At 36.7% G+C, this 22,900-nt stretch overlaps 2 protein-coding genes across 6 annotated transcripts in view; both read right to left on the reverse strand.

Moving 5' to 3' along the window:
• The window catches only part of LOC116292498 (uncharacterized), a 94,946-nt gene extending 81,616 nt beyond the window's left edge, over positions 1-13,330 (reverse strand). For 2 of the 3 annotated variants that reach the window (XM_089029600.1, XM_089029599.1), the window contains exon 1: positions 13,206-13,330. In XM_089029600.1, the coding sequence (XP_088885726.1) occupies positions 13,206-13,269 (64 nt within the window). In that variant the 5' untranslated portion in view covers positions 13,270-13,330. Of the gene's footprint in view, positions 1-9,207; positions 9,330-13,205 lie in introns of those variants that run through there. The other variant, XM_089029601.1, reaches the window with a different exon arrangement.
• A 312-nt stretch (positions 13,331-13,642) lies between these two features.
• LOC148911383 (uncharacterized) lies at positions 13,643-22,663 on the reverse strand. Of its 3 annotated transcripts, XM_089029604.1 has the most exons (5): positions 22,431-22,663; positions 18,952-19,067; positions 15,520-15,584; positions 14,457-15,315; positions 13,643-14,375 (listed from the first exon to the last, which is right to left on the reverse strand). In XM_089029604.1, exons 4-5 carry the CDS (start codon positions 14,527-14,529, stop codon positions 13,765-13,767), a joined length of 684 nt encoding a protein of 227 aa, XP_088885730.1. In that variant the 5' UTR covers positions 14,530-15,315; positions 15,520-15,584; positions 18,952-19,067; positions 22,431-22,663; the 3' UTR covers positions 13,643-13,764. The 3 variants fall into 3 exon arrangements, 2 of the variants coding, with proteins under 2 accessions (XP_088885730.1, XP_088885729.1); XM_089029603.1 differs by having other exon boundaries at positions 13,643-15,315; XR_016119725.1 differs by lacking the exon at positions 14,457-15,315 and having other exon boundaries at positions 14,257-14,291.
• Positions 22,664-22,900: the final 237 nt, after the last annotated feature.

Raw genomic sequence — 22,900 nt, forward strand, 5'->3', positions numbered from 1 at the left:
TTTGTTTGTTTGTTTGTTTTTTGCGCGAGTACATACTCTCCCACTTAGGAATTTTGTACACAACTCACCACCACCCGAAATCGAAAATCTGGAGATTTAGGACATATCAAGACCAAAAAACAGACTTGGAAACTGGTTAAGGTGAGCAAAATGTAAGCTTACTTTAATAATTACGTCTTTTACAGAACGAGACGAAGTTTACATTCAGTTAAACTTGACAAGAACAACCGAGACAAAATAGAAAATAAAGGCAATGCAAAATACAAAATGACGAATTTCTTTGTCAGTAAATTGGCTTTTGTAAATGTTTTTGAATATTTTTTACGGCTTTTTAAAGTGAAAGTCTAGGTCTTTCTACAATAACATCTCTCAACGACACAAATTTAAGCACATTTTAAGCTCATCAGACTTGCTCGAACAGCTTAATAAACAGTTGAATATTTGGTGTAAATTTATATTTCAAACGTAATATTTCAAACACGCGAGAGAGTTCTTCCTCCGATTTCCAAACACCGAAAAGTGAGTTGAAAAAACGAGGCGCAGCCGAGTTTTTTTAACTGAGTTTGAGGTGTTTAGAAATCGAAGGAAGAACTCTCTCAAGTGTTTGAAATTACTTCTCAAACTAATGAATATTTCTTGGAGAAAATCAAAGGAAAAGTTTACGAAAATTTAATGCAAATTAATAACACATTTCCAAACTACCGTCACAGTAGCGATTTGCTTTGTTTTCTCCTCATTAAATATTCATGATATGAGAAGAATCTTTCTTGAACGAAAAACATATACGATAGTTGGTTAAGAACAACCGAATTGCTAAAGATTTACAAAGCTAAATATAGGACGAATATATGTTGTCGTAATATGCTCTTCGTGTTATATTTCCTCCAGCATTAAAATAAAATCAAGCTTATCTATAGAAATATCAAAAGTTTGAGAGAAAGTCTTTGATTTGTCGATTCGTCGAGAAAAATACAAAATGATGCCGAAATTCTTTGTCAGTAAATTGGCATTTGTAAATGTTTTTGAATATTTTTTTAGCTTTTTAAAGTGAAATTCTAGGTTTTTATACAATAACATCTCTCAACAACATAAATTTAAGCTCATTTGTATAATCATACTAGCTCGAACAGGTTATAAACAGTTGAATATTTGATATAAAATTATTGAATGAAAGTCTTCACGGGAGAAAAACTCACCCGATATCTTTGAGCTTTTATGCGTAATGATATCCATTTCGAGGTATTCCTTCGTAGAATTTTGTCTTGCACGTCTCTTTCTTAACTTATCATTTTCTTTCTGTGTTACACTGAAGTTTTGTCTCAATTTCAGTATCTTTTCACGTTCATTTTGTCTTTGTTCATCCGTGAAGTTTTGCCTCGAATTACTTTTTCTTTGACGTTCATTTTGTCTTTGTTCATCCGTGAAGTTTTGCCTCGAATTACTTTTTCTTTGACGTTCATTTTGTCTTTGTTCATCCGTGAAGTTTCGCCTCGAATTACTTTTTCTTTGACGTTCATTTTGTCTTTGTTCATCCGTGAAGTTTTGCCTCGAATTACTTTTTCTTTGACGTTCATTTTGTCTTTGTTTATCCGTGAAGTTTTGCCTCGAATTACTTTTTCTTTGACGTTCATTTTGTCTTTGTTTATCCGTGAAGTTTTGCCTCGAATTACTTTTTCTTTGATGTTCATTTTCTCTTTGTTCATCCTCGAAGACCCGCCTGGATTTGCGTTTTCTCTCTCTCTGCTTGCCGCTTTTCTTCGGTGAGATTCCTTCGTCTTTGCCTTTCTTTTTCACGCCTCAAGAGCTTTTCTTCTTCCGACAAAACTCTCTTACTTCTGGCGTTTCTTTTACCTTCATTCTCCTCTGAGCAAACTTCTGTCGACATATCGATCTCCAAAAGTGGTTCCATTGTAAGAGTAAATATAAGCTTAATACAAAGTTGTTTGTTGTCTTTCGTTATTCTTACGTATAAATAACATCAGACATCAGGTGTAAAAATTTTTTTACCAAGGTTAATAATAGTCGGAATTTTAGGTACACATATTTGTACATGTGTACCCGGATGTTGCAACGCTTCGATATTCCGCCAAAATAAAAAGATAATCTAATACAGCCAACCGGGATCCCTGTGTTGTGTACACGGACGGACGGACGGAAGTGACGTCAGCCAAGCCATGAAAAGTCAACTCGATGGTTTACCATTTTTTCTTAAGTATGGTGCTCCGCTCGGCCCTTAGGCCCGCGCGGGAGCTCCGCTATAATTTTTTTCCATTTACTATAGATTTCACTATAATTTGTTTTCCATTTACTATAGATTTCACTATAATTTGTTTTCCATTTACTATAGATTTCACTATAACTTTTAATGACAATTTTAAATTTTATATTGCAAAAATAATTGAGATCTAGTAATTATGTTTTTAAGAATCAAATTTTTATTTTTATGTTAGTAAAAACACACAGGTGATTATTGAAAATCTCGCGCGCTGATTGGTCGAGAAACTCACACTATCATCACACGGTAATGGTAATCCAAAATGGCGGCTAGCCGCTTTGTTGCTGTTACCGGAGAGGAATTAGAAATAATGAAAGAAAATGCTGTCCCCAAAAGGACTAAAGAGGCTAACAAATTTGAACTTACTTTGTTCAAAGTTAAAAAAGGACTTAAAACAATCAAATAAGCCCAAACAAACTGTTTTGATTCGCAAAGTCGGAGTTCGCCTGTGTTGTAATTGAAAGCCGCGTTTGTCACTTCAATTAAATTTTTTCGTAGTTTTAAATGTGTCTTTTATCTTCTATTCTTTCCTTTTTTTGAAAGAATCACCTTTGGTATTTATACTAAAACAATTATTTGCCTAAGCCTCAGAGAATATCGGAGAATATTTACCTCGCCGCTCGAAGACTTGGCTCGGAGGCTGGTGGTGAATTGTGTACAAAATTCTCTTCTGTTCAAAACTTTTGCTTTCTTACAGCAATTCTACAATTGTATTTGAGGCGACTCGAAAGCAGCTCCTTTTCTTTCATTGAGAATATCTGAAATTAGGTCCCTAGCAAAATACGCGTTTTCAGTATGTGCCATAATTCAGATTTCCTTGAAAATTTGTCCTAAACATACCAAGATGTTGTTCTCAAGCATATATCAGAATTGGCTTGGGGTCTTTTTTACGACAGCTTTTATAATTGCCCTAATTCACTATAACGTCACATCAAAACAATCTTCAACAATCTATTATTTAAACCCAAAGCATCATGGTCGTCGGACGGGGTCAAATCAACGCAAATTCACCGAAAATTGTTCTAAAACCCGTATCAATCCACGAAGAGAAGTAGAATAGCCAAGAAACGCCCAGAATATTTTTTAGTGCATATTAACACATATTATATCTGAAAACCAGGCCATTTCAGATTAAGCTGTTTCGCTAGGAGCAAATTTTGTTGAATTTTCTATTGGATTTGGCGATTCTATCCCCCACATAAACAAGCAGTGACGTCATAGTGAATTAGGGCAATTGCTCGAAAGTTTGTCTAAATTCCGTATGTGGCGTCATAATTTAAGGTTGATAAGGCCCCGTCCACACTATGCCGGATAAATTTGAATCCGCAACTTTCGAAACCGAAAAAAAAGTTTTCCGTCCACACATGAAAACGGATAAAATGTTTCGCTTCCATACTAGCCCGGTCAGAGGCGGCAAAAACGCTTCATTGCACATCTGAGCATGTGCATCGAAGCTGAAATTGAGCCTGCGGTGAATTTTTAGATTTCCCGCCATGTTCCCAAGACAATCATGGCGTCATCGAGTATTCGAAAAATTTCGGGTACGAAATGCTCTCCGGTCACACTAATACGGCTAGCCGGCGTTTTCAAATTGTTCCACTATGGAGACCGTATTCGAAAAAAATTCGTTTTCGGTGAAGAATTGTTCCAGATTCGCCCGGACTAGTGTGGACGGTAGGCCTATCCGAATAAATAAAAATTCGGATTCAAATTTATCCAGCATGGTGTGGACGGGGCCTAAGAACTCGGAACGTCCTTACTCGAAACCAAGTATCTCCAAATAAAAAGTTGGATTTTAGCTCTACTATAAAAAAATATTAATCAGTATAGCATGTAGTATAGTATGTTTTACTGAATCTTAAGGACTAACGAAAAATATATCAAGTTTTTCTTATCAATCAGGTCATCTAGTCAGAGATTGCGTGACTGAGGTCGTTTATATTTGTAAACAATAGAGAGTAACAGGTTTCCAACGTAACAACGTGCAGTTGGAAAGCGTGTTCATTACGGTTCGTAGCACATTGATCACATTAAGTGAATATGTTTATTTTGTATATTCCCTTGTGAATATTTTAGTCATACGACATTTCATTATTAAAATATACGCTAAGTATATAAGTTAGTGTGATACTAAATGTATTCCTTTCGCTTGTTGGGCAGCCAACATTTGTATCCAAACTTATACAAATTTACGTTACAAATCTATCTTAGAATATAGCTCTAGCCCTCGGAGCATTAATACGTTGCATCGGTCGAGGACTACGTTTTCCAGTGGGCTTTTTTCCCAAGAGGTTTTATGAAACTGGTTTTTTCGTAGCGGGCAGCGTATTATTGTAATGTAATAATATAGAATCGTTTTCTAAACACTTGTAATAATTATGTATTCATATTAATGATGAAGTGCACATGATTTAAAATAAAATGCTGGTCTAACGCTGTCCACCAGGCACCCAGCACAGTCGCACTCCATTATGTTGTAGTGTCGTATATACTAGTGATTAGCGTTTGGTGCAAAGGGTAGGAATGAATTTAAGCTTCTCGTTTACGGCAAACGTGAAACGTCAGTTGACCATTAAAAAATTATTTAAAATTAGTGAAAAGGAATCGCAATGATCTCCAAGTAGTAGATGAAAATAAGAATATGTGTCTTTGTCGGGAAGGTTTGCAAAAGGTTAAGTGAATTGTAGGGAAACGATGAAAACGTGGTCACGTTTGCCGTTTGCAGGAAGAAAAAACGGGAATCTTAATCTGCCTAATATATATTCCAGATAGATGAGTATATATTACATACAATTCTCGCTGGATGGGATAGTTCTACATCTTCACGTATACTCATTACCTCATCGCAGAAGGTTAAGTTATGGGAGAAAAATCCGCGACAACTGAGGTAATAGGTATGTAATGAAGGTACACGTGGCGTGGTATGTCACCACCACCAGGGGAGGTGGGTGGGTCCAAAAATGTATCCTTCCACGGAGTCTAATCTGTTGAAGTGACCACGCTCTAGATGGGAGCGTATATTTATATGACAGAGACGCAAAGGATCATGGCTATCGATTATAAGCATGATCCCGTCGGAATCTGGGAGTTACATAACTTTTAGCGATGAGTTCATTAATTATGCAGTGAAAATAGTTTTTACTTTACTTTACTTTGGTTTTTAATCTTAAATTTCTTGACTTTCATGAAATGTTGACCGGTGGCCGGATCGGAATGAGGTTCATATTTAACGCATGGAATAAACGAAAGAAACCGACAAATCAAACAATCCCTTCCGCCTTGTCGTTTGTACCTCGATCACTTTCATGCCAAACCATTGCTTCAATAACATTCGTTTATAAATTCCCGACCGACTTTAATGACCAAACATGGCTGCAATGTGTTCATTTGGTTCTATTTTGGGTGGATCTTGTGGTCCTGATAGAGGAGATAGAAAGAAATTGTCGGAAATTATTCCACTTCGAAGCTGTAACAAAGATATCTCAAGGCACAAATCAACTTGCTGTATAACAGGAGTAGAGACTGAAGTAGAACTGATCCTTGCAAGAGCCAAATTCTTTGAGGTTCCAGAAAACATGCAAAATTGGACTATTTGCCCTTCACATTGAGCGTCACTAGGAGTTGATTGGCGAAGAGGTTCAGAAAGATGTACGGTCCCGCAAGAAATATCAGGGCACGGAAAGGGAATAAAATGGCCAAAATCCGAAAGAGGTCTCGATAAACAGGGATCACAAATACTACTTCAAAGAACAGGGGTATTTTTACCAGTTGGTTCAGGTAAGATTTGCCAAATAGTCGCTTAGCCAAATGCACAAATAAAACACGCATAATTATTCGAAGTAGAATTGCTGGAAAGGTGCTAGAATTGCTGACGCCTGCAATGACCCCGCGGCTCATACTAGTAAATTTCAACTCCAAGACTTTAGGTATTTTAAATAAAGTAGCTTTTTCTTTGCTTGCCGCAAGTATTAGATGAGGGGATGTGGTCTTTAACATAGCAACAATAGGTAGGTCGCTCAACCATGACACTTATTTTTTTACTTTTTTAAAATTCGTAACTTTTAACAGGTATTTGCCGCTATTGTTGTAGAGGTATCCTCGAAACCAGCTGCGCAGTCGATAAATGTATGGAGACGCTCACAGACATTGATGAAACTGAGATATTTACGAGCCTAAAAGGTTTAACTTCGGTGAGCGAAAAGGGGTTGTTTACGAAAGGGAAAAATATGTTAGTCATCTCTGGTGGGTGTGGCAACAAATGATCAAGCGTGTGTACCGAGAAGATTTATTATCCAACTAGATTAATTCAAATAAATGAGGACTGGCTTTAGGCTTTATAACAAACCATAAGGGTAGCACTACGTTATATTACAGTAATCATATAATATATATAGATATACTGAGATCACTCAGTCCCGTTAATTAAGCTTTTCACTTTTTTTACTTTTATTAATAATTATACACTTAATTCATGTACACTAAGCTGCCATGACTTCATATTTTTAAGCAATAAAAACAATGAACTGTTTAATTGTCGTTTACGTAATAGGCTGATTGTACATCAAGTACCATTCCCCTAACTCAGAGCACGCCGGCAAGATTTTTATGCAAAACAGAAACAGCCGCGCGACACCGGGAGGGAGCCTTTATGTCCCAGAAATAAGTCAAGAACTCACCCAAGATATAGCTGATGGTAGTAGCAGCTCGTCATTAAGTCTGTTGAATATGTATACACAACAGGAGCATAAGTCCTGTTCGGTATACCCTCCGAACACCTTGGGAGGGAACCAGTAGTAGAACTAAGTGGCAACATGTACGCAAGGCAAAGCAAGCAATTACAGCTGTTGTCGAAGAAATAGCTCCTGGGCAGCCAGATCATCTTTGGCGCTACTTTCAAGTAAACCTATTTTCTCTACGGACAATGATGAGGAAGCAGATGGTATTGGCGAAAGTCTAATGAAAGAACTTTCAAATTGTTATAACAACGCACGTGGGTGGGGTACCAGACGACAGATTTTGTCTTAAATGGCCGACAAAGTGACCTTTAAACAAATTCAGAAGTACATACCAGGTATTACAAGATATCGTTTCACTATTGCAAGGAGGCACATTCTTGAGCATGGAAAGGGTGTGGCCCCTCAGACGAGGCATACAAGAATGGTAGTGGCAGAGGAAAAACTTTCACATTTTCTGGTCTTTATCACAAGTCCGCACATCATTCAAGATCTTCCTTTTGGATCAAAAACAATCACACTCTCTAGTCAAGGGGTCATCACCGTTCGTAATGTGATACGCAATATGATACCAGAAAGAATTATTAACCAGTATCAAGTTTACGCAGCAGAGTCTAATTTCGTTCCTTCGTTCCAATGAGCTGAAGTTCACTTTTGCGAATTCTTCGCATTTGTTCTGCGTCTACTAGGAGGTCATTGCAAGGCCTCAACTACATCACTGCATCAGAAACAGAGGCTTTTGATTGTCTTGTGGTCGAAAAGTTAGGTGAAATGGAAATCCAGATGTCGATGGGCGAAATCAAACAACTGAAGGACAATTTAAAGGCAGCAAAGCGATACCTAAAGAACGATTATAAGGTAACAGCAGCAACAGCAGAAGTTCATATCCATCAGTATAAATAATAGTGATGGCTTTTTCTCCCCTACACAGGTGCATGTTTCAAAGAGCTCAAGTGTACCTGACCACTGTAGAACCTACTCTTTGAGTGATCCCGAGGACACTGACTATTAATCTCGTTGTGGTCATGAGCGCTTTGTAAATCAAGATGAAGCAAGACAAGACAACATATCGTGTCTAGATGAAGTTTATGTATTATAAGTGCAAGACTGGGCAATGAAGTTTTTACCTAGGAAATTCAGGGAGAGCCAATCCGATATGTTCGCAAAACGTGGCATCTCTTAGCACGTGACTGTAGCCATTCGAAGAAACGCCAATGGAGATGTTCAAATGCCGACATTCGTAGATGTTTTCACAATATATGTAACTAAGATAGCTGTGCAGTACTGGCAATCATGTCTGATGTGGTACAACAACTCAAAGTTATCATGCCCCATTTGCGCAAAATTTATTACTGGCAGGACAATGCTGGTTGCTACCATTGTGGTGCTACTATAATTGGCTCAATGATGGTAGGCAAGCTTCACGGAGTGCAGATTGAGCGCATGGACTTCGCAGACCCTCAAGGAGGCAAAGGTGCCTGCTACAGGAAGGCGGCTACTATGAAGTCGCTCATGAAAGTATATCTCAACGAGGGGCACAACATTGACAACGCGGAAGAAACCTGGTGTTCGAGTGACAGTATCTGGACCACCAGAGAACGATTCCTGGACTCGAAATATCAAAATAGAGGGAGTAAGCCAAATACCCAATGTTAAGTTCACAAAGGAATGGATGCGTGTTTGGAAAGCTTATCAAATTGGTCCAGGGAAACTACTTCAATGGAAGAAATGGGATGGTTCCAAGGCAAAACTACCCACCAACACAAGTAGTGATAGCGAATCAAACCCGAATGGTGCACTCTTTCAAGCAATCATTTCTAGAAAATCGGTTCACCAACAGAGCAACAATGGAAAAGGTGCAGGTGTGTCATCAGCATTAAGTGCGTCAAAGAAATTTTCAGATGGCCTGTTTCCTTGTCCTGAAGAGGGATGTGTGAAATCGTATCAGCACTGGTCAGCTCTCTAGCATCACCTTGAATATGGGAAACATGAGAGAGCCCTAGAACACGAAACTCTAATGGACAAAGCAGCACATGGGTACTCTGAGCGACTACAGCAGCAATCTGGGGGAATGCCTAAAGTCATTGGGTTTACAAGTAAAAGAGTAGGACTACTACGAAAGACAGCAGCTATGGGCTGGGCTCTCAAGTCATGTCAATCAAGTAAAAAAAATAATTCATAGAGAAGCAAAAAGCCTACTTGACAAAAATGTTTCAGCTCGGAGAGAGAACTTGATATAAGGCCGGTCCATCCGCAGTTGCAAAGGCTATGATTCAATCTAGGGATGACGAGGGAAACCGCTTGTTCAGCAGCAATGAGTTCCTGACTGCTCAACAGATAAAAATCTTCTTTTCACGAACGGCATCAAAAAAAAAAAAAAAAAAAAAAGGATTAAAGGCAGAAGTCACTGGCAACAATCAGGTTCATAATGATGATGATGATGACTGTGATGATGGCGACGATGACTATGATTATAAGGATGACAATGACGAAAAGGATGCGGGTAAAGAAGGACTCAATGCAGAACGAGAGTACGAACCCCAAGAACTCAGAGACAAAATCATTCAAGAAATAGGGATACAGCATCCAATAGTATATGATCCACGCAATATCTGTGAGCTATTGTCCACCAACGAGCTTGACAAATTTAGTATCAAAATGTCGCAAATAATCTGTTTACATTTTGAAATAGACACTTCAGAAATAACAGCAAAGAGAAAACAGCCCTATATTAATTAGCAAACTGCAGGCATTAGGTAAAAACTGTACTTGTCAGCAATAAGGTAAGTATTTTAAGTCCCTTAAAACGAGGGAAATAGATTGGTTACTAACATGAATATCTAACATGAACATCTTTTAAAGTCGCCCAAAACGAAGCAAAAATTGAAAATATCAAGGATTTGGTCATGAAAGTCAGGAAATAACTGAAATTAAAATTAAAAACCAAAGTAAAGTAAAGAAAAAACCATCCAATCCAGCGAGAATTGCACTGATATATTATTCTCATACTCATTAATAATTCATGAGTAAACCAGCCAATCAATGGGCTATTTTTGGGTCACATGATGTTACTTGAAACCTGGTAAAGTGCTGTGAAAGGAATGCATTCAGTCTGGAGTAACTGGAACAAAATTAATTCAGTCCTAGTAACTGGAACAAAATTAATTCAGTCCTAGGACTGAATTAATTTTGTTCCAGTTACTCCACGTCGAATAATTAATGAGATGAGAAGTCATTTCAAAGCCTCCAATATCGGACTGGACGGGATTTCAAGTCCAGTCCTCATTTGTCGGCTTTGAAATATTACTTTACAAATATAAACGACCTCAGTCACGCAATCTCTGGCTAGATGACCCGATTGATAGGAAAAACTTGGTATATTTTTCGTTAGTCCTTAAGATTCAGTAAAACATACGCACTGCTATACTGATTAATATTTTTTTATAGTAGAGCTAAAATCCAATTTATAATTTGGAGATACTTGGTTTCGAGTAAGGACGTTCCGAGTTCTTATTAACATGAAATTATGACGTCACATACGGAACTTAGACAAACTTTCGAGCAATTATAAAAGCTTTCGTAAAAAGACCCCAAGCCAATTCTGATATATGCTTGAGAACAACATCTTGGTTTGTTTAGGACAAATTTTCAAGGAAATCTGAATTATGGCACATACTGAAAACGCGTACTTTGCTAGGGACCTAATTTCAGATATTCTCAATGAAAGAAAAGGAGCTGCTGTCGAGTCGCCTCAAATACAATTGTAGAATTGCTGTAAGAGAGCAAAAGTTTTGATAAATAGCTTCAATTATTATTTGTAGATGGTTTTTATAGCACATTGAAGCGAAGTTTTGTCGTTTATAATTCCGAGCTAATTTGCATAAAATTACGGGCCATGATCAAGGCAGCGATAATCCTCGATGTTCTCGAAAAGAAAACTTATTTTGAGGAAATATACTATACCAGGTTTCTTATCTCACTAGGGACTATTGATGTGCAAAAAATAAAGAAAATCGATTTTTCTCACTCATGCTATATTTTTTAATTTTTGCTCGATTTTGAGACAGTCTTGTAGAGTTGCTGTAAAAGAGCAAAAGTTTTGATAAATAGCTTCAATTATTATTTCTAGATGGTTTTTATAAAACATTGAAGCGAAGTTTTGTCGTTTATAATTCCGAGCTAATTTGCATGAAATTACGGGTCATGATCAAGGCAGCGATAATCCTCGATTTTCTCGAAAAGAAACCTAATTTTGAGGAAATAAACTATACCAGGTTTCACATCTCACTAGGGACTATCGTTGTGCAAAAAATAAAGAAAATCGATATTTTCACTCATGCCATAATTTTTAATTTTTGCTCGATTTTGAGACAGTCTCTCTTAAAACCTCCAAAAGTTTTTTTCCCAAAGAATTGTTAGCGTCCGCGTATTTGCGATTTAAAGTTGGAAAGTAGCGCGCCAAGAAAACCCCATGGAGCTTCCTTAAGGATACTTCTAATAAAGTTTTTTTTAAAAACAGCTTTATTAAAAAAACTAATATTACAAGTTGTGGAATAGAAAAAACTTATAGTTACCCAGAAAGGAAAGTCAGGAACGGGACACGATACCCATGCGATGTGTCCACCTCATGAAATGTTGAAATAATTAAACGTAAAAATATATGCAAAAAATATAACATTGTACGTAAAAATAAAAAATGAGAATGGAAAAATAAGTTTATTAAGGTAAAATTAGTGTACTTTAAGAGGTTAACCTCTATGACAGGGACATTCTCGAAAAGCAGACCAGGTACAAGACCTGTCAATATCAAAAACAGAATCAAGCAAAGAAAAGTAACGTACTGAAATGTGGTTCTTGAAAGTAGCTATACTAGAAAAACATGTAGAAGGAGAAGATTTACAAATGGAATTCCAAAGTTTAACGATGCGATTCAAATATGAGGCCTGAAAAGTATTAGAGTTACAGAAAGGAACCTTGAGCATCAATCTAGGATTAAGAAAGTTACGTATACGGTCAATTCAAAAATGTTGTCGTCGACCAACTCAAGCCTACGCGACTGGACCGAAAGGAACTCTGGGTAGTAATCATTGAAGCCGAGTTGACTCCATAATTTTATCTGACTAGTTATGCCTGGTTTACAGCACGAACCTTCGTAAGCGAGCGGGAAGTGTTGAAGGAGACGTTTTTTCAATGTCTTCGTATTTTCGGAATTGGGAACTGAATCATAACTACCTCGTTTTTCTTTCCCTAAACCCGAAGACACGCATTTGATGGATTGTTTCTCGCCATTAATATCTTATTACTAGCGGGAACAATTAATTCAGAAATATTTAACCTCTTCAGTGATTTTTACGCATATTCCTTTCGGTCCAGTCGCGTAGGCTTGAGCCGATCGACGACAACGTTTTTGAATTGACTGTATTACTATGCTTACTAAAGACGACAAAGTCACTAATGCTAAAGTCAATATGTCCATAAAGAGCTGAAAAGTCCAGTTTCTAGTTCCAAATTACCGCTGTGTTTCTTGATTACAGACTCATTTACTCAGGCGTAGCCTCGAATCAGTGTCTAATTACTCACAAATACCAACGGTAAAGTAAAGAATAAACAACTTCGACAATACGAGCACTTTGAAACTTGACGAACTTTGACTGGAACACGTGAATAATTTTCACAAAATCTATTAAAACGTTGACGATTTTCGTACTACTCCCACCCTAAGAAAGTGCAACTACATATTTTCCTTTTACCAATATCAGAGGCTTTTAATTTATTATGCCATATTTACTAAATGAGTTTCTGGATGGATTGGGTTTACATGGAATTAAAATTAATCGACCATTGAGTTATGAAAGTATATTCGCGTCAGTGAACAACCATAGCTATTCAAATACCTTTGACGAAAACACAATTAACATTGCATTTTTAATTAGTAAAATGATTATGTTTTTCTTGACTTTGGCAAAAACATATCTTATTGAAGTAAAGTAAAGTAAAGTGAAGGCTGTTCTTAGACTACTGACAAAACTTGGATATCTGATATGTAGTACCCAAAAACGACGAAACCATTCGAGTGGAAAGAGGAAACCGAAGAAACAAGCATAGCTTATTTTTAGACTAAGTTTAGTATTCGAAGGCGTCCTTATAATTCTAATACCATAATGTTAATTTGATTTCCATACATAGAATAAACTTACCTTTCTCTCCAGAAACAAAGTTGGCCAAAAGATAAAATAAACACAAGCAATGAGTAAACGCCATCCTTGAAACGAATTGGACTTGAATATGTCAGAACTTAATGTAACCTTATAACCTCTCTGGTCTAACGAACCTGCGTCACACGTAAGTAGTAACAGAGATCTTTCACATAACTCCAACTACTAACCACTATAGTAGAAACAGCGACTAAATATGCAAATAAGTCTCTGCACGCACGGGCGAGTGCTTGCGCTGTCTTTTCAGTCATTCTTGGGAACAAAATGCAGGCAAAAGTCATAGAGAACAATAGAGTGCAGTCAATAAATGAGGGATTCAAAAAGGTTATGGAGAAAACATGATAACCTTTGCCTGTCAAAGAGTACCCCCTCCCCGCTTCCGCCGCTCATGATTATGTCTAAACACTACATATATCACATATGGGATTTTGCGTTTAATTTGATATGCTTATTGTTGTATTTTCAAGACTGAATACAATGTACCTACAGCTAACAAAACTGCCAAATTGCGTTAAGTCTCAATCTTTTTTTAAAACTTTTTTCAATCTGTTTCGTCTTCACTTTCAAATCTATTCAAAAATGTATCAATTCTGTCCATCATTTTCATGGCCTTTGAACACATTTCGGTGTGCGCCTTGTTTGCAGCCATCGACTTTCCTTTAGATTTCTTCCTCTTCTTACATTTTCCCACTGCGGCATCCTGTGACGAGGCTGGCTCTTTTACAGCAGAGTTGGCTTGGACTGTGATTTCTTCTTCCTCCTCTTCCTCGGAATCATCATCCAGATTTGCGTAACTGAACTTCGCCTTTGCTCTTTCTTCTGGACTGCTTTTAGTTGAATATCTTGTCTTAGCCTCTAAGATGGTCTGGGACATTCGGACCGATTGCGTAGCGGATGTGTGATCCTGTTGTTTTGGAACTCTCTGAGCCACCGCAACATTTTGGCTTACGATTCGGCGAATCCTTTTAATGATAGTCTCTCGTGCTGTACTTGAATAATACTCTTTTATATTTCTATTACCACGAACATTAATGCGCTGCTTGACGTGTTGGAGTATCTCATCCCACCCTGAAAATATTGCGTAAGTCTCAAGTACAATTACTCGTTCTTCCTCTGAAATAGGTAAACGTCTAGATTTCTTGGCTGATGGAACTACATAAGAAAAAGCAAGACGATCTTTAATTATCCATCGACCATAGATAGCTTTGCTACTTATATTATAGCAAAACGTACCTGAATTCTGACTCACTGGTGGTTGATGTTGGACCGTTTCAAGTTCTTCGAATGGTCGCCAGAATTGTGCCATTTTACCATTTGAAAAACCTTACATTATGACTGAATGGTTATCGGCTCCTTTATAGCAATATTTAACAAAAGGCAACCTAAAACTTTAGTCTAACAAAAGAGTCTTGCTGGAATGATGACTATCTTTATCTTAACAAACTTAGGCCTAACGATTTTCAATTCTTCTGTAAAAAGGGGAGGTTCCAGCTTTGCAAATAAAATAAACATTTCAGATAAAAAAGGGAAAGAACAATACTCTTTCCTTGTGGTGCGAAGTCCAGTTACGTAATCCCATTTATTTCATTGTCATTACAGTGAACGCAACTAAAGCGCTTTCTATTGTCTAATCGCTACTATTTTGCACAATTTACTCTACTGCATGCATGAGCTGAAACGAAAGTTAATTGCATGCTTTTAGTAAGATATCTTTAATCTTTTGTTCATCAGTTATTGTTTAATTATGCACATTTTTAATGTGTAGTGTTTTTTTTTTTTTTTTTAGCGTTTCCTTTGGGGACAAATTAATACTATGCATTAATTAAACCTGTCATATATAAAAAGACCATGGAAATATGAATATTACTGCTCGATATTTCAATATGCCGATTCCCGTTCATCAGTTCGTTGCTACAATTGGAGCTTTCCTAACTTTGTTAGTGCAACTTCCTCCAATAACTGCTAACAACTTCAACCAACTGCAGAACTTCATACGGATGTTGGTTCCCATTATAATGCTGCTATCATCACTTCCAAATGCTCCTCCATCGATCGGCCGCATTATGCAACGTCTTGATACAGGATTCTGTGGCTTCCAGTTTCAAGGAAAAAATGTTTTTGATGATATTAAAAACCAAAGGTACCTATTTTGTTTAAATACCGGAGAGCTTCCTGAAACTATGTTCGACATATTCACCAAGGTCTCTGCAAATATGTCACGCGTAAACAGGAGGGGAGGGCAAAGACAAAGGAAAAAGAATTCCAAACTTAACAACCTAAACAAAGTTTTACTGACCTTTCTTTGGCTTAGAAAATATCCTTGTGCAGACACTCTTGCTTTATGGTTTGATGTGAGTCCATCTACAATTACAAGTATAATCCATAGTGTCATCCCAATTTTATGGCGATATTTCCACAATCAAGTATCATGGCCAAGTTTGGCAGAATGGAACGCTTTGCGGGGAAACTGGCGTTTTTTTTCCTGATGCAGTTGGGTGCATCGATGGTACGCCACATGAAATTTACAGACCCGAAGCCGAACCCCAGCAAGACTTTTTTAGTGGTCACCGTCATTACCATCTAATGAACACCCAGCTTATCGTGGATAATCTTGTTTTTCTACAGGCTGGTTTCCTTGGTTCAATTAATGATGCTGGCAATTATAACTTAATGGAGAGAATTGGACCAGGAACGAATTATGATATGCCCCGCAATGCTGTGCTTTTAGCAGACAAGGGATATGGGAACGTTCCTCCATTGCTAACACCTTTTCGTGCAGCTCAGATAAGACGACTTCCAAGGAACCAACAACGATTAGCACGAAGATTCAACCATCGACTTTCTAGATGTCGTATTATTGTTGAGCACACATTCAAACATGTAAAAACATATCGTTCTATAGGAAGCGTATGGCGCCATCCGAGATGGTTCCAGCCCGTTGTTGTCGAACTGTGCACATTCCTAGCTCAAAGGCATGTTGTACTTTTTGATGATCTTTAATTTTAAAAAAATAAGTCGGATATCTCATACATGAGAAATATAAACTCGTATATATTGCAAAAATGTGGCTATAGTATCCTGAAATCATAACACTAATAAATAAAAGAAAAATAAATAAACTTGCATCTGGAATAAACTGTATGGCATTTCATTGCATTGTACAAGGGCAAATCGTCTTACATTTTAAAATAATCTAATTATATCACCCGCGAAGACGACTAACAAAAAGCTTCCTGAATACGACGTTTATAAAGAAACTGGAATACAGATAAAATTCCCGATAAAATGAGTAATTATAATTCCAGTCATTTGCAAGGAATGCATGACTGAAAAGACGGCGCAAGCACTCGCCCGTGCGTGCAGAGACTTATTTGCATATTTAGTCGCTGTTTCTACTATAGTGGCTAGTAGTTGGAAATATGTGAAAGATCTCTAATAGTAAACTTTTACGCTCTGCAACTTGTTGCATCGAGCACTCTACCGACAGTATAGACTCAAGCATCCATATATATATATATATATATATATATATATATGTATAAGAAATCTGTAAATCAATTTTCCGACATAAAATAGTGCTCAATACATCGATAGAAGTAGAGCAGAATATTTGTTTAAGAAGAAAAAGTCAAGACAGCATTTTTCCCGACAAGCCTGTTTCGTGAATTGCTTCACTCTTCAGGGGATTTAATGAGAAGAATATTCGTTACTATCATTTATATAGAAAAAGTATACATAATTAATTATAGTTTAGCTGTTGCGTAGTAACGCTTTGTTTCTGTGGCGGCATGAAGATACAAGTTCGTTTCGCTTATTTAATGATGAGAGTTCCGGTCGATAGATTATTAGAAATTTTTCTTTAAGGCAAAGGTTACATCTTTTGCTGGAGCTGTTGTAGGCGGAGCTTGAAGATAGGACGCGCCATAAAATGGAGTAGCTAATATTATTGTTCTTGAGAGTCCAGATGTGTTTGCTGAGTTGAGCCTCATTCCGCCACGAACAACATAAAAACTCGACTGAACTCAGCAAACACATCTGGACTCTCAAGAACAATAATATCAGCTACTCCATTTTATGGCGCGTCCTATCTTCAAGCTCCGCCTACAACAGCTCCAGCAAAAGATGTAACCTTTGCCTTAAAGAAAAGTTTCTAATAATCTATCGACCGGAACTCTCATCATTAAATAAGCGAAACGAACTTGTATCTTCATGCCGCCACAGAAACAAAGCGTTACTACGCAACAGCTAAACTATAATTAATTATGTACACTTTTTGTATATAAATAATAGTAACGAATATTCTTCTCATTAAATCCCCTGAAGAGTGAAGCAATTCACGAAACAGGCTTGTCGGGAAAAATGCTGTCTTGACTTTTTCTTCTTAAACAAATATATATATATATATATATATATATATATATATATATATATATATATATATATATACACAGCGATATGCAGAAATTCTGATCCCACCAAGTATATAGTATATAACAATATCGGGTGCATTATGGGTAATAGGCCCGCGGGATTCAAAGCTAAGTACCAAAGCGTTGGCTGGCCTACCGAGTGTTGTTATAAATAGCGCTCAAGTCAAGAGGCGGGAACTATGTGTTCACTTTTTAATACCTCTACACTATTAGAAAAAAATGTCATATTGTAAACGGTTTTATTGATGTAAAGTGAAACATTGGAAGTTTTGCAATTGGTTGAGTTTAAAATCAGTTCTGAAATCGCTCTTCTTGGAAGTTTCGGTTGAGCTGAGCTCAATTCTGAACCCGTTCTTCGCTTATTTATGTGCCCTTCTAAAACAATCAATCACTCCGAGGACAGCAAAACCAAAACAGTCGGTAATATGACTTATGACAAAATTTGCACAAAAATTGTTCATGAGCTACTCTGGATAGGATATTTTGCTTTATTCGTAGTCTACCGTGTTATTGTTATTGAGCGTCAATTCAGTCAAATATCAGTTGATGAACTGGCTGAATATAATTTCTAGATAAACGGAGTTCATTCTTAATTAAGAGGGGCATATTCCTCCACTTCTCCTCTGATAACTTAGTGATTCTTTGTGGTTACTTTTTCTTTTATTTCTATCTCTCTCTCTCTTTTGGCTCAAGCTATTAAGAGCTTTGCAGTTTTATGCAAAACAAGTTCACTCACGAGAGTGAAAGTTTGAATATTAATCATCATTGCACTAAAGCCGTTTGTATTAATCAAAATTACACAAAATAAACAGCGGTTTATAATTAAAATAACGCCGACTGTCGAGTCCTAGGCAGGGTGAAAATTCCGTTTCTGGTTGGAACAAGCTTTGAATCCCGCTTTGAATCCCGCGAGTCCATTACCCATAATGCACCCGATATAGTTATATACTATATACTTGGTTGGATCAGAATTTCTGCATATCGCTGTATATATATATGTTATATATGAAGAAAATTTACTCAAAAAGGGTCTTACATCTAAAGACCCCTTTGGTGTGATATTTCGATTGAAGACCTTTTAAAGACTGTGTTTGAATTTGAAGCTTTCCCAAATTTTTTAAAATCAATAGACCACACCCATTTCCTCTTTAAGACCCCTTTTATCTAAATATTCTTCATGATGATTCGAACAATGAATCTGACTACCTCTTTGACAAGCATTTTTGAATCAAATTCAACAGTCATCCAGGGCAAGACTTGAACACAAGATATGCGCGCTTTCTGTGTTTGGAACTTACCGGCTTGGACCTAAATCAGACTTGGCGTTAAGCGAATCCTGACCCCCACCAATTAATCAGGTTCGTTTGTACTTGCCACTGCGCACCCTCTTCAAGACACAATTGACACTGCCAATCTGAAATCAAAAGACCGAGAGCGACTTGACATTGAATAAATGACAAAAATAACGTAAACAATTGTGCGAACCGCTTGTAGGGGCTTGGTATGACCAGACGGAGTTTTGATCAGTACTTGATTCGAGCATGTATGTCCAGAATACACGAACTGATACGGATGGTAAAAGCTGGTTTACCATCGGTACAGTTGGTGAAAGTAATTAATATGCAAGATTCACGAATTCATTATCAAAGTCATCAAAATTCAGATGCACGCGTCAATCAGTTCAATTGGTCACCCTTTGGTAAAGCTTGCGTGTTCATATTAGAACTGGTCACCCTTTGGTAAACATAAATATTCATAAGACACCAAACCACACATCACCCTGTTTCAGGGCTTACCATTGGTACCGTTGGTACAGTTGGTACCGTTCGTGCTTTCCCTTCATCTTTCTGCTCAACATTCTCAACAAATTTATTAACCTCGATTTTTTGAATGTTATATATGTAATTTTGTGGATGTTAAGAACTGTCTGAGGTCGCCAAGAATCGAAGATAACTATGTACTCGAGAACGATAAAATATACCGTCGGCTCCCGTAGGAAAACATTATTATGTGTGATGCGCCGTTTTCAAAACACGAAGACACATACATTCATCGAACACAACTAATACACGAGAAATTATACGAACGGATCCCGTAGGAAAACATTATATGTGATGCGCCGTTTTCAAATCACAGATCTAATCGCAGCTCCTTGTTTATGGAAAGGGCTGTCGTCAGAAGACAGAAGGTGATATGTTAATTGCAGCTCGTGTACTTCTTCACACCACAAAGCTTATGTCAGAATGTTTTTATATTAATGCAAGGAAAACCTTATACTCTTCTGTAATATTGTATACTTATACCATTATGTCATTATCAAATCACGAAGATATATTTCATTACTTCGTTCGCATCTGTGTGTGTCACATAATCTAAAATAAATATCACTTTCTCGTAAACATATCTCAAACTTTTTCGTAAACATATTTCAAACTTTCTTGTAAACATATCTCAAACTTCAAAGCCTGCAAGTCAATTAGCCCCAATTCTAGCCTCATTAATTGACTGCTGGATAATATATTTTTAAATCCAATGACAATCCACTCATTACCGTACTGTCATTCATATATTTCCTTTTTTGTTGTTGTTGCATGTATGGACCAATGTCTGATGTTGAGTTTTTGGGTTGAGTGAATGATTTCTCAAAGTTTGGTGTGTTTTTTTTCCAAAATTACTGGGAACCTTGCCACGAAAGGCTTTCTATTGTTGTGTCCACTAAATCCATATTAATTCTGAAACCATAGCCTTGTAAGTCCTCTTTTGTCTTTAAGAAGACCTTGCTATGTAAAAATAAGGCAGTTATCCACCTTCAGCTAGTGGTTATGTGTATATTCACCTCAGGCTTTGCCCTCAGTGAATAATAATTATATCACACAACCCCTCGCTTCAGGCCAATAACCCTCACTTATTGTTTTTTTCTCCTTTCTCAATTCTTTCTTGCATCATTTGTTTTTTGCATAACATTTTCAATAATAGTACTTTTGCTCAAAAATTGGAGAGGTCTCCTTGGTTAACATACTAAGTAATTTTGAAGAAATTGAAACAGTTTCTGTGAGAGCAAAAAGAAGAAAACTATAATAAAAACTAGCAATATACACCTAGTTGCAAGAAGGTTGTCATTGGTAGACGAACAGTCTCACTTTTCCCTCCTAATTCCGTGAGCACATACACAGGAATCCCAACAGACACCTGCTCGCGGAATTCAAGGGAAAAGTGGGATTGTTTGCAGTCTATGTCATAGGAAGAAAGAACAGTAATTTAGTGAGAAACGAATATATTAATATTTTTTTCTTAATATATTCCTTTCTCACTATATATAAGTAATTACAAAAGTTCTTTCTCTCTATGACAACCTTGCAACTAGATGTGTATATATTTACAAAAAAACGATAAATATGTATAGTGTTCATATGTATAACGTTCATATATCTTGAATTATTATTACATAGGAGGATTACATGTAGGATAAATTAAAATAAATAAAAAATCCGGATAATATTCAGACTAGTTAGGAGAAAATATATTATATGCTTCTAATATGGATTTTGTATATTGTATGCTTTTCAATAAAATCGATCCTCCTATTTTTTAACCTCAAATATAAAGAAAAAACCACATAATTTTGAGACACAAATACCACAAAATATTGGTGGCTCACTCATGATCAAACTTATTGAAAAATTGCAATATCATTAATTTTAGTATTTCCTTTGCTTGCTGCAGTGGTTCAAGAATAGTGGGGTATTTATAGTCACTAGTACTAATATAACCAGTTCAGATGTACAACTTTTGCTGCTTTGAATCTAATTGCCTTTGAGTCTGAGCACTGTTTCTCTTAGCCTAGTACAAGTATATGTCAACCAAACACATGTCGTTTTCTGGAGCTAAGCAGAAGAACTACTGTCTCATATGGTAGTTCTTGGCGTATACTTGGACTCAAAGGCAATTAGATTTGACACAGCAAAAATCAACTTCTGAACTGGGCAAAGTTATCCTAGTACTAACAGTGAAGTATCACTGTCACTTAAATTAAAAAATAGGCACTTGTGAAGCGCATGCAAGGTTCCCTGCAAGCAATGGCTACTCCTTTTTAAGACTGATAGTAAAAGAAAAAATAGTGATATACTGCTGTTTCTTGAATAATTATCAGAATATGGGAAGCATTTTAAATAAATAAATAAGTAAATGAATAAATAACTTAAAGTTTTCATTATAAACTATGCAAAAAAAATGCTTGTCATTGAAAATGTTTACAATTGAATTTATAAATGTAATATTTTGTGAATATTTTGTTTACATGAATCGAAGAAGTCAATTATCTTGGGCTATAGCAAACTAAACCCTTAACATGCCCGAAGAGTGGATAAAATACACGTTTTTGTTTTGATAATATAAGAGGAATCGCAAAAGGAAACTACGGTATTCTCAAACAGAAATGATCTGTCAGTTTAAAGCCTCTATTCAAAAACCAGAGGTTTTTAAAGCAAGTGAGCAATCCTATATGAAGGGGAAAACTGTGATGAAGCTCAAACATGAGTGATCGTAATGTTAAGCCTAAATCTTACAAATAAATATATTTTGCTTTTAAATATGGAAACTAACTATAGCTCTGGCTAACTAGTTCGATAAATCGGTTTCCGATTTGCAAACAACCAGCTTTCAAAGATTCTACTGACCTTACTTATTTTGAAAAAACACGAAGACGGCCACATAAAGTTAAGCTTAAACTTTAATCTAAGCATTATATTTCTTGAAGCACGCTTATGCAATCTTTTACCTTAAACTCCTTCCCTATACTGGCCAATGTTTCATGGTTTACTCAAACTCTATATGTATACCAAAAGACAATAAGTAGTTTAGCCATTTTCTAAGCCATTCTATTGACAAATATAATTACATTCGACGCCACAAGTTCGCTAGCTGGACTGTGCTATCTCTTCCAATCTTTTACCGCCATATTGTTTTAGGATTGTACCACAGGGTGACCAATTCACCAAACGTACCAACTGTACCAATGGTAATACATTTGGTGAAGGGGGGCCCTGTCTTTGTGTCTCATTACGTATGCACACTTTACCAGCGGGTGACCATTTCTATTTTTCACCAAACGTACCAACTGTACCAATGGTAATACATTTGGTGAAGGGGCCTTGTCTTTGTGTATCATTACGTATGCACACTTTAACACAGGGTGACCAATTCTATTTTTCACCAAACGTACCAACTGTACCAATGGTAATACATTTG

This window comes from Actinia tenebrosa, unplaced genomic scaffold (genome assembly GCF_029948245.1).
Source record: "Actinia tenebrosa isolate PJP-AT-01 unplaced genomic scaffold, QUT_ActTen_1.0 PGA_scaffold14__42_contigs__length_11649687, whole genome shotgun sequence".
NCBI classification, from domain to species: domain Eukaryota; kingdom Metazoa; phylum Cnidaria; class Anthozoa; order Actiniaria; family Actiniidae; genus Actinia; species Actinia tenebrosa.